General features: G+C 38.3%; 1 protein-coding gene across 50 annotated transcripts in view; it reads right to left on the bottom strand.

Annotated features, from left to right (window-relative positions):
• Nucleotides 1-3,567: 3,567 nt before the first annotated feature.
• Nucleotides 3,568-16,766, bottom strand: part of SCEL (sciellin) — a 120,089-nt gene continuing 106,890 nt past the window's right edge. For all 50 annotated transcript variants that reach the window (XM_073614296.1, XM_073614299.1, XM_073614312.1 and 47 more), the window contains 5 exons: nucleotides 11,812-12,123; nucleotides 10,516-10,590; nucleotides 8,902-9,010; nucleotides 6,644-6,746; nucleotides 3,568-5,689 (listed from right to left, as the gene is read on the bottom strand). In XM_073614296.1, the coding sequence (XP_073470397.1) occupies nucleotides 5,673-5,689; nucleotides 6,644-6,746; nucleotides 8,902-9,010; nucleotides 10,516-10,590; nucleotides 11,812-12,123 (616 nt within the window). In that variant the 3' untranslated portion in view covers nucleotides 3,568-5,672. The remainder of the gene's footprint in view (nucleotides 5,690-6,643; nucleotides 6,747-8,901; nucleotides 9,011-10,515; nucleotides 10,591-11,811; nucleotides 12,124-16,766) is intronic.

Raw genomic sequence — 16,766 nt, 5'->3', positions numbered from 1 at the left:
ACAGACATATCTGTCTATTGTTGGCTAAACACATTCACCTCATTTAAAGTCCTGGGGCGATTTCCTGTTGCATATCTGTCTAGATGTCACACTACTTCCTCATACTCAATTTGTCCAAATCCAAGCTTATAATATTTCCTCCCCCACGTGCCTCTTCCCCTGACTTCTCTGTCAAGAGCAATGGCACAACCATCAACCCTTCCCCGCATGTCAGGGTGCTAGGTGTTATCCTGGTCTCTAAATTCTCCTTTCTTCCTTTTCCAAAATATGTCCCTTCCTAACCAATAAGACCACAAAGCTCCTGATTCACTCCCTGGTTATCTCTCACCTCGACTACTGCAACTCCCTCCTCATTGGCTTACCTTTAAATAAGTTATCCCCCTTCAGTCCACTACGAATGCTGCTGCCAGACTCATCCACATTACAAACCGCTCAGTGCCTGCTACCCCTCTCTGCCAATCCATCCATTGGCTGCCACTCATCCAACAAATTAAATGAAAAATGCTAATAACTTACAAAGCCATCCACAACTCTGCCCCCAGCTACATCACTAACCTAGTCTCAAAATATCAACCAAATCGTCCTCTTTATTCCTCCATAGACCTCCTGATCTCTTGCTCCCTCATCATCTCCTCCCATACTCACCTCCAGGACTTCTCCCAAGCCTTTCCCATCTTTTTGGAATCCTATACCCCAATCTGTCTTACTATGTCCAGCTCTATCCACTTTTAGGTGATCCCTGAAGCTCTTCCTCTTCAGAGAAGCCCATCCTGCCTCCACCTAACAACTGTACTTTAATTTTCTTCATCAGCTCATCCCCCACAGCTATTACCTTTTGTATCACTTGACCCACCCTTCTAGATTGTAAGCGCTAATGATTCATCCTGTATTGAATTGTATTCAAATAAAAAGAAAAAGGTGTGGGGCAAGCAGGATTTTTGTGGTACCATCACAAGACATTACAATAGTATCAAAGAATTTATTTTTATTTAACACTGTTGTTAAAAAAAATATACATTAAATTGACATAGTAAGTCCTCTAGAATGGTCAATAACCCTCTGATATGAGGTTATTCAAACCTATGGATACCTCCAAGAGTCATATGGACATTAGAAAAGTCACACTCTCAACATGTTTAGCGGTTGCCCACTTCTTCAGAAGAGGAAAACAAACAAATGGAAGAGAGGACCATACACTGAGGAGCTGAGTGTAAGCTGAGGAGTAATGGTCTGCAGTAAGAGCTGTGATGGAGGAAGAGAGATCTGTATATACCAGAGTGTATATAAGTTGTTCCAATTCTTTGTTCTAAAAGTCGTTCCAATTGATTGTTCTAAAATTCACTGGGCATCCCAAGCTTCCTATACCCCATCCAAGTTCAATCCCCTCAATAAAACAGAAAAAACAAAGCTAATGGAATGTTCATTGCCTTGGAGTGACTGAGGACTTGAATGCTGGGCTGGGCAGGGTGACAGGTGGGCTACAACACTTAGCAGCCCTAACGGGGGTACCGCTACATATATAATACAGTTCAGAGTATATAGTGCAGTCCTTATAGTATATATAATACAATTCAGAGTGTATAGTGCAGTCCGTATAGTGTATATAATACAGTTCAGAGTTTATAGGGCAGTCCGTATAGTATATATAATACAATTCAGAGTATATAGGGCAGTCCGTATAGTATATATAATACAGTTCAGAGTATATAGGGCAGTCCGTATAGTATATATAATACAGTTCATTACTACACTAAAAAGAGGCCCGCAAGCCCTGCCTGCAAAAAGCAGTTGCTAAGGCCTGGCTGAGCCAGTGTCAGGCCTAACCATGCGGTGCTAGCTGTGCCTGGGAGCTCAAGCAAGTAGAGTGCTGGAGGAGCTGAGGAGTAATGGGCTGCAGTAACAGTTGAGCTGGAGGAAGAGAGATCTGTATATACCCAAGTGTATATGAGTTGTTCCAATTCTTTGTTCTAAATGTTGTCTCACTTGATTGTTCTAAAATTCTCTGGGCATTCCATACTTTCTATACCCCATCCAAGTTCAATCCCCTCAATAAAACAAAAAAAAAAAAATGAAAGCTAATGGACTGTTCATTGCCTTGAAGTGACTGAGGACTTGAATACCGGGCTGGGCAGGGTGACAGGTGGGCCACAACACTTATTAGCCCTTACGAGGGTACCACTACATATATAATACAGTTCAGAGTATATAGTGTAGTCAGTGTAGTATATATAATACATTGCAGAGTATATAGTGCAGTCAGTGTAGTATATATAATACAGTGGAGAATATACAATGCAGTCAGTGTAGTATATATAATACAGTGCAGGGTATATAGTGCAGTGCAGAATATATAATTGCATTTTTTCTCATTGATACATGTCCCCTAGGGCAGTATCCAGGTCCCCATGCACTTTTTATGGCAATAACTTCCATAGAAGCCTTTAAAATTAGCATTTTTGATTTTTCATAATTCGTGTCCCAAAGACTTTAGTAGGGTTCTCATATTCGCTAGAACTTTTTGCCTGTTCGCAGTGTTCTGGTGCGAGCCGAACCAGGGCATATTCGGGCCATCCCTAATTGTTGGGGATCTTGCACATTATATGCTGGACACTATATGTAATATATTTTTTTGCACATTGACAATTGACAATTCGGGCCATCCCTAATTGTTGGGGATTTTGCACATTATATGCTGGACACTATATGTAATATATTTTTTTGCACATTGACAATTGACAATTCGGGCCATCCCTAATTGTTGGGGATCTTGCACATTATATGCTGGACACTATATTTAATATATTTTTTTGCACATTGACAATTGATGAAATTGAAATGTCACATAATTTATAGATTTATTGATTTATGAATTGTACAGCATATGTGATAGACATTGTATGAAGTATCGCACATTCTCACTGATTTGAAGTGCAAAACCTGGTGCAGCTCTGCATAGAAACTAATCAGCTTCCAGGGATTTTTGTCAAAGCTTAATTGAACAAGCTGAAGTTAGAAGCCGATTGGCTAACATGTAAAGCTGCACCAAATAAAGTTTGGTTAGGAAACTGTAATGAATTCTGATTGCTATCTCTCCAGGCAATCAACCCCTTGACTTTTTTTGTCTTACATTTAATTTTGTGGTTGATTTGGGTTCAGCAGTCACTTTTAGCTGGTGTCCCCTCCAGAGCAAACCATTTTTTTAATTCATTTTTTGCAAGGCTTTTTTAAGTACATTGGTTTCAAAATTGGTTATTTGAGTTTTTTTTAAATTTATGTTGATAGGGCATTTTTTTAGGTTAAACTGTTTTTTTGCTTTAAAAATCTTCCCTTTTAAAAAGTAGGCTTTTGTTTCAGGGTTTGGAATGTTGGGGTTCCAGGATTTATTGTCAAAGCTAAATTGAACAAGCTGATGTTAGAAACTGATTGGCTACCATGAACAGCTGCACCAGATTCTGAGTACTCCAATTTTAGCAAATCCCACCCATAGTGTGAATGGGCTCTAGTAGATTAAAAAAAAATTGACAGTTGCACACCTCACATTTTCCATAATAATAAAAACAAAATAAGTAGGAATATGGTTATTTATTAGTCCTTATATTGAAATACATAATACAGTAACAGTATAAAATAAAGTGAATAAGGTATATAAGGAAATTGCTTTAAAACTTTAAAATGATAGCTGAGGCAGATAAAAATGATAGATTATAGTTGATTTATGTTAGGTAAACTAAACATGTTCTGTCTAGAACATAAAAACTCAATGCAGACTTATATTTAAACATTAGCAGTTATACATAGAACAGAGGGCTAAGATACTTTCCTGTTCTGGAGAAAATGCTGCTCTTGGCTTCTTTTAGTGCTGATCACATATCTGAAGACTTAGACACAGGTATGAGATCTCAGTTTAAAGAGAGGATCGGAGTTTAAATCGGCTCATCATCTCTTGCAGCAGAGACTGTGAAAGGCAAGTATTTTAGCCCATCTCAGCAAGACAGTAGTTCGGGTTAACTTTAAATCTGACTGCTAATGGCAGCTAATCATTCTCTTATGTTCTAGTTTTCAGAAGTCAGTCATAGTGAATTTTTTGGATACATATTATTAAAAGATTAGATATGGTACTCAAAGTACTTAAAGTAAAGTTGTACAGGACAGTGATTTACTAATAACATTAAGTAGTTTACAGATGGTAGTTACAGAGGCAATTATTGATAGTATCCAAAGAAGTAACCAAACAACAAATTGTATGCCATCTGAAAAAAGCACATTGCATAAAAGCCGATAAAGAGTGCATTTTAAAAATGTTAGAAGTCAGTTGTTACTAACCTCCTAATAATATGTAGTCTATCAAGAGAAAACTCTCATAAAACAATGACAGATTCCCGGTACCAAAAACATAGCTCACCTATATGTAGCACTCTTGCAAAATTTGATTTGAATATTAATTCAAATATTTATAAAGACACTCTGTTAAAGAAAAATTCCAGGCCAATATATACATAATACTCTTTAGTCTGTAGACAGAAGTAGTGAAGTAAAGTAGAAATATTTTGCCAGGTAAAATGGGTAGAATCATCCCCAAACATGCATTCCAATTAGGCATATGTTTGCCTATATATTTTTTTTTTTACATCGTTTTATTTATATAATTAATTTATAATTTGCACATTAAAATTATGCAACTAACTGGGTTTGATTTACTAAAGGCAATTATGATTTTCACTTTGGAAGTGAAGTTGCGTTCTGCAAGGGAAATATCCCAAGAGCTTAGTGAAAGAGGCGGAGCTTCACTTTGTAAAGAATACCCAATCACGTGCAAGAAAAAAAAAACTGAATTTTTGCTTGCAGTTACACATGACTGGATGATGGAAGTCAGCAGAACTTCACCTCAAACACTATGCTCAAGGGTAATTGCCCTTGCAAAGTGCAACTGCAGTTGCAAAGTGGACAGTCTGATAGCCTTTAGTAAATCAACCCCAATGCATGCAACATTCTGTCTTGCTACAGTAAGCAAATAGATTTTTTTTCCCCAACATTTCCTATATGGGGGTAAGTTAATGACATAATTGGCAATTATAAGTCCAATTTTCCAGAGGACTGGGAAATCTTAGAAACCAGGTTACATTATGAACATTCTTTTAGTATACATATTTTGAAAAAGTCCTGAGAAAATTTTGTCATGGGTTTAAAGGAGTGTCTTCTTTTTTTTTTTTTTTTTTGACTGACAGGGTCCATGTTATGTCATAGATGTACAATTTGATGGTGTATAAACAGCCTTGCTTTTTATTAAGCAATTATTTATGTGTCGACTGCATTTGAATTTCATTATTGTTTCTGCAGATATCTAATGCTAAACCACAGCAATCCTATTTGTGTTCTTGGTTAGGGAACAGAGAACAGCTCTTTCATTCCATAATTCAAACGATACAACAACAGCATGTTCTTGGCTTTATTATTAATTGGGAACCATTGTTTTCTGTACATCACATTTTTTTTTATTCTAAAATAAGTTCTATATTAAAAATAGAAAGTTGTAAATCTTTATTGAGGAAAGTCAATAGTTCTTCCCCAGCCTTTATACATTATAACCCCAGCCATATTTAGTTACACAAGAAAAGCTATATATTGACATTGTCCGTATTTGATCTTCTATTGTTGGATATCAGATCCTCAATTTAGATGATCCATTTCTCTGAAAGAGAAAATACAGCTTGTAAGTCTACATGCAGATGGGAACACAAACTAAACTCTCAGAGCACATCAGTTTTACGGACAGCTGGATAAATAATCTGATCTGTTTAATAAAAGAAAGCTTGTATACTAAATCGCCAGAGCTAATCTGATTTGTAAAATGCCTGCTGTTAGACTTACAATGTGTTCTACAGTTCACAGCTGGCAGAATGTCTTTTTCATGCCATTCACTTAATTTTCTGCTGCACACATGTATATAATAAAAAAGCGCTACTCCAAACTTATAGCAACCAATCATTCATCACCTTGTACCTGTTTAGGGTAAAGGTGTAACCATTTAGTGTAAATGCATCCATTTAAAAAAATAAATTAAAATACATTTATTGCCAAACCAGTTTCAATTACAGTTCCATTTTAAGAATTTAACACCACTCGGTCTCAAATAAAAGTAACATAAGACCATCATGTATATTTGGCTGAAAACATTCAACCAAATATACATGATGGTATTATGTTACTTTTATTATAGACCGAATGGTGTTAAATTCCTAAAATGGAACGGTAATTGAAACTGGTTTGACAATAAATGTATTTTCATTTATTTTTTTTAAATGGATGAATTTTTAAACCCAACTTTTACATCATTGTATATACGGTATACATATATATATAATGTATGTATAGGATTTCTAGAGCACTATGGGATAGCTACAAAGAAAGCATAGCCAAGTACTTTCATTTCATACATTCTGATACCCATTAAACAACAGATAGAATTGAGTCAATTGTGCAAGTAACTTTAACATGAGCTACTGATCTCTGCAACTTCCACCTTTTCTCAACACAGGTAAGGAGCTTACTTTGTAAAGCGCTGCACAAACTGTTGGTGCTATATAAATCCTGTTTAATAATAATAATACTTTGTTGTATTTGGATTTTGCATTTTACAGCTTACCTCTAGCAGAAAAATAGCATGGTTCACAGTGAATAGTTTGTTTATAGATCCACATGCTGTCACCAGCTTTTAGATTTCCCAAGGAACCAGAACATGCTTCACACTGAAATACAAGAGATATGTTCATGTAGCTAAGATATAGAGACAAAAGCCATGTAATGTATAAACATGCTTTGTTTGCAATGATAGACATAGAGATGTTTCCCCTACAATGATGCATGGGCTAATATCTATATGTCAGCTGTAATGCAGAGACTCACCAAAGTTAATTGTATAATACACCTGTTGTAGTGAAAACGGCTTCCCTGTTCTTAGTAAGGAAGATGCAACATTTGTTTCTGAGAGTGATTCCAATGCCCAGCACACAGATTATAACCATCTAGGGCAGTGATGGCAAATCTTGGCACCCCAGATGTTTTGGAACTACATTTCCCATGATGCTCAACTATGCTGCAGAGTGCATGAGTATCATGGGAAATGTAGTTCCAAAACATCTTGGGTGCCAAGGTTCGCCATCACTGATCTAGGGTGTTATTGGGCAGACAACCAGGTTAGGACTGGGTCATTTATGACCAACCTTGTTCATAGCATTAGAGCAGTGACTCCTTACCCCTTGGTAGGTTACTGTACATAAAAAGACACTGTACCATAGATGGATGAAGTCTTGAGCTAAGGGAAGAACTCGTGCACAAGTTCTGTTTCTTGTCACCTGAGTCTATTGGGATTACATTTCACAGTGGATTAGTGAAACTCTCTAATATTTGCACTTGGCAAAGAAATGTTTTTGTGTATGTGTTTACAAAAATCCCAACTTACACCATAGTGAAATATGTAATGGAGTAAAACTGGACCTAGCAAAAAAACTGTATCTTGGTAGATCATTATTCAAACTAATGCCCTGTACACACGGTTGGACATTGATCGGACATTCCGACAACAAAATCCATGGATTTTTTCCGACGGATGTTGGCTCAAACTTGTCTTCCATACACACGGTCACACAAAGTTATCGGAAAATCCGATCGTTCTGAACGCGGTGATGTAAAACACATACATCGGGACTATAAACGGGGCAGTAGCCAATAGCTTTTGTCTCTTAATTTATTCTGAGCATGCGTGGCACTTTGTGCGTCGGATTTGTGTACACACACGATCAGAATTATTATAAATATTATAGCAAGCTCTCAAACTTTGTGTGTCGGAAATTCTGATGGAAAATGTGTGATAGAGCCCACACATGGTCGGAATTTCCGACAACAGGGTCCCATCACACATTTTCCATCGGAAAATCCGACCGTGTGTACAGGGCATTATAGTGCAGCTGAAGCCAAAACCTTTTTTTTGTTTGTTTTGTACAAAGTGTGAAAGGGTCAATACTGCCTTGGAGTATTTTCCTGTAATCATTGGGAAGTTTTACCCTGATTTACTGTGTGGTACCTGAGACAGAAGAACAGAACTCTCCCAATCAGGGGCACAGAGGAATAAAACACTTTGTAAAAGTAGAATGGGGAAGCTGAAAGTCTCTGCCTTGTTTTTGTTGTTATCTGTGTCCCGTATGGAAAGATATTTAAACTTTCTCTTTGGTTTCCAGAGCACAGATGTAAAATCAGATGTAAAATGATTACAGATGGTTACTAGATGTAAAATCTCCTCAATAGGGGCACAGCTGACAATGAAAACCTAACACTGACCATAGCCCAATTGAGTGCTATGTCATACCTTCCAACATTCTGAGATGGGAATGAGGGATACCTATTAGCAAACGTATGTAGGCATAGGACACACCCCCTGCCACGCCCACCTTAAAGAAGAATTGTGCAAAAAAAAGATTGGTTAAACCCACAAGTGCTTTTTTTTCCCACTACTATTCCTTTATACTGGCTTTTAGAATTTAGAAATGCCCTAATTTAGGAAACTGGATGAAAATTTTAGCACTATAAAAGACTTTTTGAAAATAAATAGTGCATTTTATATACAACTATACAGATTAGAGCAAAATGAGGGACAAATGAGGAGAAAAGTGGGACAGCGTGACTTTGTTCCAAATCAGGAACAGTCCCTCAAAATCAGGGACAGTTGGGAGCTATGGCTATGCTATAAGGTGAATGTTATACAGCAACTCCATCTAAAGTGTTGGATTCAGACCAATTAAGCAGAGCTATGTATGGAGAAGATATGATAATCCTTGGCAATCATAACAATTAATGGCTAAATACTCACACTCCTGTACAACTCTAATCACGATTAGTTATATTTACCTTAAAGCATGTTGCATGGCAGCTTATGCTTAAATCTTTAAGGATCATTTTGGCTTCAATGCCAAGTGGCTTCCGACAGTAAGTACACAAGTCCTTTTCAATAACAGATCTATTTAATATAAAATAGTCATCAGTTCACACATTGTTATACATACAAACCAATGTACTGTTTTTATCATGTGTTCTAAAAACTAAGTGCAAGAGTAGAAAAACTCATGACGGTCATGTAAAACTCAGTAACATTTCCTCTAAACTCAAACTATAGCATTTAGGTATATACTGATACAGCACATTTACTCATAACAGCTATATTGACACTTACTTTTTGTTACCACATGACAGAGGACAAAAGCTATTTACTTGCATGCTATAATGATGCATTTCAAGCATAGACTAGTATTAGAGAACTTCTGTTCACACCCTTTGTTTTTCTTAATATGAACATTAGCATAGACTTTTACCCACTTTGGGACCTTTCTAGGACATATCTCCAAGTAGGCTTCTCTCCCCCTGCCTCTGCTGTTATTACCAGCAATTACCTGCTGTCAGAATGGCAGGAAAAATGACACTGCACGTGCCATTGAGTAATAAAAAAATTGATAATCTATTGTTAAATTGTATTTACCTCTTCTTTCATATGCAGATCAAAGCTATGTCATTTGATGGCATTTGGCATATGGCATTAATAAAAAAAAGGTTTATTAAATAAAATGTTCCTATTTATCCCATTATTAGCCCTTAGTTAAAGCGTTTGTTACCCCAAAACATATTCCTGATATGTGCCTGCTGTACCATGTACTTGTATGAGAAAGTATCCTGTTCTCTTTGCATGCTTCCTCTATGTGAAATCACTGGTGTTCCTGTCAGTCCCTCTGCTTTCCTATTAAAAACTGGCCACACTAAGCAGGAGAACACACCGTGGTCAGTTCTCTAGCTAGGCTGGGAACTCAGAGTGTTCTCCTCCAATGCTTAGACTTGTCCTGACATGCCCCCGCTGCACAGCCATTCACTGGGAAGCTCACTGTGCTGCTGCTTCTCCTCCCCCCATCTCTTATGCAGCTGAGAACAGAGGGAATGTGATCACTTATAAAAAAAGGGAAAAAAGGTATTTATAATGTATTTTTATATCTATACACAAATGTTTTGCCTTTCATTTCTATTTTAAACTGAATGGGTTGTTTTACAAGGTGAACGTTTACAATCACTTTACCTACTTACCTACTCCCTTCCCCCCAAAGCATTCTCCCCTTAGTTATTCTTTTTATGAAGATTTTTAATATTACTTTTTTTTTACTGTTATTTTTTTTTCTATTTTAATTTACTTTGTTTTCTTTTTTCCAAAAGATGAAAAAAAAATACAAAAACATATTTCACTTACAAAAACTCTGCCATGCTTTCTACCAGAAAAAAATTATTTTAGTGGTATTTTAAGCAGTATGAATTATGGAATAAAATGTATAGTTTTGTTACAGTGAAAATACTTTTTTTAACCCAACATTGGTCAAAATAAGCATAAAATTTTTGAATACCCTCATGTCTTTTTGGCTGTAGGTTACACAGAAAATAAAATAGTATTTGCAGGATGATGTTACCAGAAGAAAGCTTTGCCCTTACCGATCAGAAGTTGAATAGACCGTTTTAATTGAATTTGATAGAATTGATTGTCCATATGTATTAGGTGAGGATTTCCTGTTAAAATAAATAGATAAAATATGGACAAAATACCAGCGTAAATTATTATTAACAAGGTAATAAAAATAATGAATTGCAATAACTTATTGCTACCAATTATAACATAGCTTTAGTTAGCCTTACTACACCAAGGGCTCATATACTAAATTTTGACTTGAGCTTACCTAAAGTGAAGTGAACATGTGTGCCTTCCAACATCCGATCATGCAGGTTTATTTCACATGTTAGTAAATCAGACCACTAACCACTAATATCTAGATTGTTATTATGAGTACGTGCACAGCATTGATTTGTTATTTTTAGATGTTTTCAGTTGATACTATGTATAATGTATGTTGTATTATATGTGTAGTAGTCATCAGCCAAATTAACATCACATTATGTGCACTTAAAGAGGAATCACAGCTTATACCTAACTAGCCTTAAAACTGTCCCCTTCCAACTTCTAACATCTATACTTACCTATTTTCAGACTGGGTATGTGATCTCTCCTGTGTTAGCCAGCAGCAGCTGCAGGGGAGAGGAGAGAGTGCTCCGACAATGGCTAATAAAGCCTAGAGAGTGCTCTGACAATGGGTAGTATAAGCCATATTAAGGTTAAAGTACTAAAGGAGTAGAGCATGTTCACTTTGAAAGTGAATCTTCACTTTGCAAAGGAATAGGTATTTGGGTCAGTATACAAGTGAAGCTGTGCTGTTGTCAATCATCCAATCATGTGCAAGTAAAATTCCTGTTTTTCTTTTCCTTGTGAGTGATTGGGTACTCTTTGCCCACTTCATTTTTACCATATTCATTAAGCTAAGTGAAAAATCCCTTTTAAAGATAAAATCCCCTTGCAAAGTGAATATATCAAGTCCATTGTGTCTTGGCTGGCTATTGGCTCTTACATGGAAGACTAAAATCAAATAAGAACCTGATCTGATCTGATTGATTCTACAGAGGAAGAACACATACCTACCCTTTCAATGTTACAGTTTACAGTAAAGAATGTTCACATGTGGCCTCATTATTAGAGTTAGATTTTATATGTACCATTATTTTATACTCCTACCATAGACTAGCCAGATGTCAGATTTATATTTACTGGAGTGCATAAAAAACTGCTCAAAATGATGAGACATTTGTGCCACAGAAAAATCGAGTTTTTAGCATTTTGTTGTACAACATATGGTGATCAACCAATACATAAAACAAGTATGCTGTACTTTGTAGGTTTACCATGAATCTTGTGTGTAGTTAACATTGGATCGAGCGCTTGGTCCATCAGTAATGTCTTTATAAGTTGTTGTTGTGGTTGTTGTAGGACGACGGGATGGAGCTTCACTATTGTCATCTGAAAGTTTGTAGGTTGTTGTGGTAGTCGAACCTCTGAATGGAGAATCTTGGGAGTCATTGGTGGAATTGTAAGTCCTGGATGTGCTAGAACGTCTGCTGGGGACATCAGAGTTGTCGCTTGTAACATTGTATGTGGTAGTTGTAGTTGAGCTACGGGATGTAGTATTGCTGCTATTAGCAGGATATTTGGTTGTCCTAAAAAGATTAAATGATGCATTTTAGGTTCATCATATAGTATACATTAGGGACCTTAGATTGTAAGTTCTTTGAGGGTAGGGACTGATGTGAATGCACAATATATATGTAAAGCACTACTTAAATTGTTGGTGCAATATAAGTACCTGTAATAAAAAATATAATAATACATCTTAAAAGTACAGTGACTACAAACAGTTGCTAAAGACTCCTTGAACACTGCAAACAGAGGCAAACAAAAATTATACTGGAGAGCTACAGCCATGTCCAGAGTCCAAAATCTAATCATTAAATACATTTACAAAGTTTTTTGTTTTGACTTAACCCACCTTTGCTGTAAAATCATTGCTTCAGCTAATCTTTTTTCTCAGACTACTTAGATTACTTTCACAATGGGGCTGCGGCCACGGTAGCACTACAGCTCATTTTAGCAGTGCTTAGCGCTGTTTAAGCGGTGCTTTTCGGCCGCTAGCGGGGTGCTTTTAACTCCCGCTAGCGACCGAAGAAGGGGTTAAAACCACCCGTGTTGCGGCACTTCTGAAGCGCTTTTCAGGCACTTCGGAAGCACTGCCCATTCATTTCAATGGGCAGGGCATTTTGGGAGCACTGTATACAGCGCTCCCAAACCTCCCCAAAGATGCTTTCTCTAAAGTCCTGCAAGTGTACCGCCCCATGTGAAAGGTTTTCACATTCGGGCGGCATTGGAGGCAGTTTTCAGGTGCTTTACAGGTGCTATTTCTAGCGCTAAAACGCCTGAAAACTGCCTCAGTGTGAAAGGAGCCTAAGTCATATCTGTTGCATTCCAGCATACTAAGCTTGATGTTGTCAGTATACCTTTTGTTCCACCAGCCCCTCCCTATTAGATTTTAAGCTTGAAAGAGCAGGGCCCTCCTAACCCACTTGTATTGAATTGTGTTGTTGCTGTATTGTCTCTCTTTATATTGTAAAGCGCTGCGCAAACTGTTGGCACTATATAAATCCTGTATAATAATAACAGGAGTTGACATTACTACTGCTTTAGAAAGGTAGAGTACTCTTGAGCTTAACCTTCCAAGTCAAATTTTGGCTCTGTTGTTCGAACCTCCAGAACCAGGAGATGGCAGTAAATTTACGCCAGAAAGAAGCTCTGCCTGTGAGACCAACTAACATGATCAGGTAACAACAACAATAGCACTCACCACATCACTATTTATTTGAGAAATAGTTTGTTTAGCAATGAAGGCCACCTCAGTAGACAGGGCAAATTCTTCACCAAAGAAGGAAAAGGAAATGCAAAGACGCACCACACATGAACACATGCAGTTTTGGAATAAATGCATTACATTTTAACCAGCAATTACCTGCAATTTTGGAATGAATGAATTACATTTTTAACAGCAATTACCTACGAGAATACAGCCTTGATAAAGGGATCCCTGAAACATGTTGCCCTTACATTTACATCCCATAATAAGCCATTCCATCTTGTATTGTTTGGAACCTCTTTTGCATCTACTGTATTTAATCAATTCTATTTCAACTTGTGTTTTCAGGCCTTCCCCTTTTCGTTAACATAAGCGATAGGACAGCTTCTGTAAAAGTGAAGTCTCTCACATGGCAATCTGTATTGAATGGTGCAGCTTCTCATATGTATGCCAAATTCTATCCAATTCACTTTACAATCACACAGTAATGGCTAGTTAAACAAAGCTATTGGCCCAGAAAAGGCCGTAAAACACACAGCGGAAATAGGTTGGACAGCTCTGTTCAAGAAAACCGACTTCTAAATATTCAGATATGAGTTACACCCCCCTTTACTGTATTAGTTCTTGTCTGGTCCCTGACCTCGATTGATATTTATAAGCAAACATTTTCAGTGTTTGCCACATAAACAACTTTATCAGCAAATATATGTAGCGCTGGTAGATTTGCAATCTACCGCAGATTAGGTAAATTTAGTAAATTGTGTGTTAGGAAGGTTAAAAGTTTGCCTCTGTTCCAGCTTGGCTGACGTTGTGTGTGCTTCCGTGCTGACTGGTGGGTGTCGCTGTTACCATTAGTCAGTGTTGGAAGGGCAACGTGTCGAAGTGTATAGATGCTCCTCTGTCTCGGAGGCAAGCTCGGTGGAGGTGGTCCTCCGAGTTGCATTCTGGGCGAGGGTATTTATGGGACAGATGCCATGTTCTAAGGTCGTTTTGCAGCCACCTGCTGGCCCTCCTGGCCGACAGGTATGCATTAAGGAGCTACCTCGTGGTCCTCCGATCAGGAGGCCCACAATGCTAAGGCACAGGGGTGGGTCCAGAAGCTTGTCTGGGGCCTACCACCGCAGCCGAGGAATGGTCCTGAGCTGTCGGTCCTGTGTGATGAAGCTGGACAGCCGAGGAGATCCCAGGGGAGGACCCGTCTTGGAGAGATCATGCAGCGTGCTGGTCTATAGAGGGGCCTGGTGACTCGGCTGGAGGACGTATCCAAAAGAAGCAACCATACAGCATAGTGTCGCCGGTTCGGCTTAAAGGTTCAGGCACTGTGACTGACTGTTTACTGCAGAAGATCTGATACATCCTGTGGCAGAGGATTGTGCAGATTTACCCCCCCAAATAAGTCTGTGGCAGAGACTTTCGATTCGTGCTGCATGCTGGCTGCTAGACCGGTGAGAGAGGCCTATCCAGGCGAGCAAAGAGTGTGTCCCATGAGGGGAATGCATTCCACATAATTATCTGAATCCTACCGGGGCATTTGTCACTAAGATTTTCGCAAGAAGATATTTGAGTTTCTCCTGAGAGTTTCCTTTTCCGTCTCTTTCCTGCTACTTCCTAAAGTTTGACTGTTCAATAAAGCATTGAAAACGTACTCCAGTGTTGGTGCGTGTGTCGTCCAGCAGTAAACTCAACGGAATCCCTAGACCCGGTACCGGTGAAACAGAGGGAAGCAAAGTGAAGGTAACAAACCCACTTAAACCAGCAGCTCCACCGTGAGTTAGTGCTACATATAATTTCTAAAATAATTTACAGATTCTCAGGACAGACCTTTTAAAATTAAATTGGAGATGAATTGAAGCTAAATCCCAGCCTCAGATTCTTTCCATACAGATCCAGTTTCTCCCGGACCGGTAGCTAAAACTTTAGGATTCATATCACGTGTCACCATGTGGAAAATATGGTATCCTGGCTAATCTAACAAGATATATTAAAGCTCTTTGTGTGAAGCCTTCAGCTTTTTTTTATAATATAATCACAGAGAGAAGAATGTATTCCTGTTACCAGGTGGATGATAGACCCTCTCAGTGTTACTGCATTGAAAAGCCTGATGCCCCGTACACACGATCAGAAATTCCGCCAGCAAAAGTCTGATGTGAGCTTTTGGTCGGAAATTCTGACCGTGTGTATGCTCCATCAGACTTTTGCTGGCGGAAAGATTGAGAGCAGGTTTTCTATTTTTTCGACGGAAAAAGTTACGATCAAAATTCCGATCGTCTGTAGCAATTCCGTTGCGCAAAATTCCTACGCATGCTCGGAAACAATTCGATGCATGCTCGGAAGCATTGAACTTCATTCATGGTCGAAAATTCAGAGACCTTTTGTGTGACCGTGTGTATGCTAGCCAAGCTTGAGCGGAAATTCCGTCTGAAAAACCATCCAAGACCAAAACCAATAGTATTAATAGATCTTAAGCGAACAACAAATTAAAGAGAACAAGTTAGAAATGGGCATTTGTATCTCCATTCTTAAAGCAGAACTATAGGCAAAACTTTTTTTTCAATTTTGGATAGAGTAGGGGAGGGTCATATGTTTTTTTTTTGCCATCTGTCTCCCATTGGGGAGATTTACCTTCACTTCCTGTTCCACAGACAAAACAGGAAGTGAGAGGAAATCCCTGCAAACAAAGGCGATCACTTGACCCCCCCCCCCACACTGGGTCACCAGAATTAAGGAGATTTCCCCCCTATTCCTTGGACAGACCCAAATTTGGGACTCTTTCTATTTTACTTTCAATGATTATGGTAAAAGAGAAAAATGGAGAGGGTGAATTTCCCTAATGGGGGCAGAGGTAGCAAAAAAAAACCCTAACAGGTATTCTAAACCCTGTCCGCTCTGTCCAAAACTTTAAAAAAGTTTGCCTTTATGTATACTTTAAACTTTTACAACAGAGTTGCCTTAACTCTAAGGGCAAGTGTGTGTGCTGCAATTGTAATCTATTTTGCCAATACAAGGCTGCAAGACTGTGAAGTTTAGCTGGCCATACTATGTATCTTTTCTTTCAGAAGGCTTAAAAAAGAAAAAGAAAACCAGATTTCCCTATTCTAATGTTTTCATTTTTACTCATACTTTACTTCACTTTACTTTTATTCTCACACTCCATGTACAGTTTCCCCTCTTTGTTTTGTTTTTCCTATTGTTTTTTCCTCCCACTCCCACCTCCCCTTTTCCTTTTCCTCACCATCTTTCACTATCCACCACACACACACCAGACAGTTCTTATTAGTGACTGCCGATGATGCTCTTATACTCCCCCAGGCACATGGGTTCTCTGTCTTCATGACTAAGCTCCGAGCGGCGGAGCAAAACATGGAGGCATGGCCTGGAGGGAGCCTAGGCTGAGGTTGTCACTTCACCACTGAATACCTTCGTTGATGTCCGGCAACAGGGGATTTTTTCCACCGGGGA

The sequence above is a fragment of the Aquarana catesbeiana genome, linkage group LG02, assembly GCF_042186555.1.
Source record: "Aquarana catesbeiana isolate 2022-GZ linkage group LG02, ASM4218655v1, whole genome shotgun sequence".
Taxonomy (NCBI): domain Eukaryota; kingdom Metazoa; phylum Chordata; class Amphibia; order Anura; family Ranidae; genus Aquarana; species Aquarana catesbeiana.
This window is presented reverse-complemented; position numbering and strand designations above follow the sequence as displayed.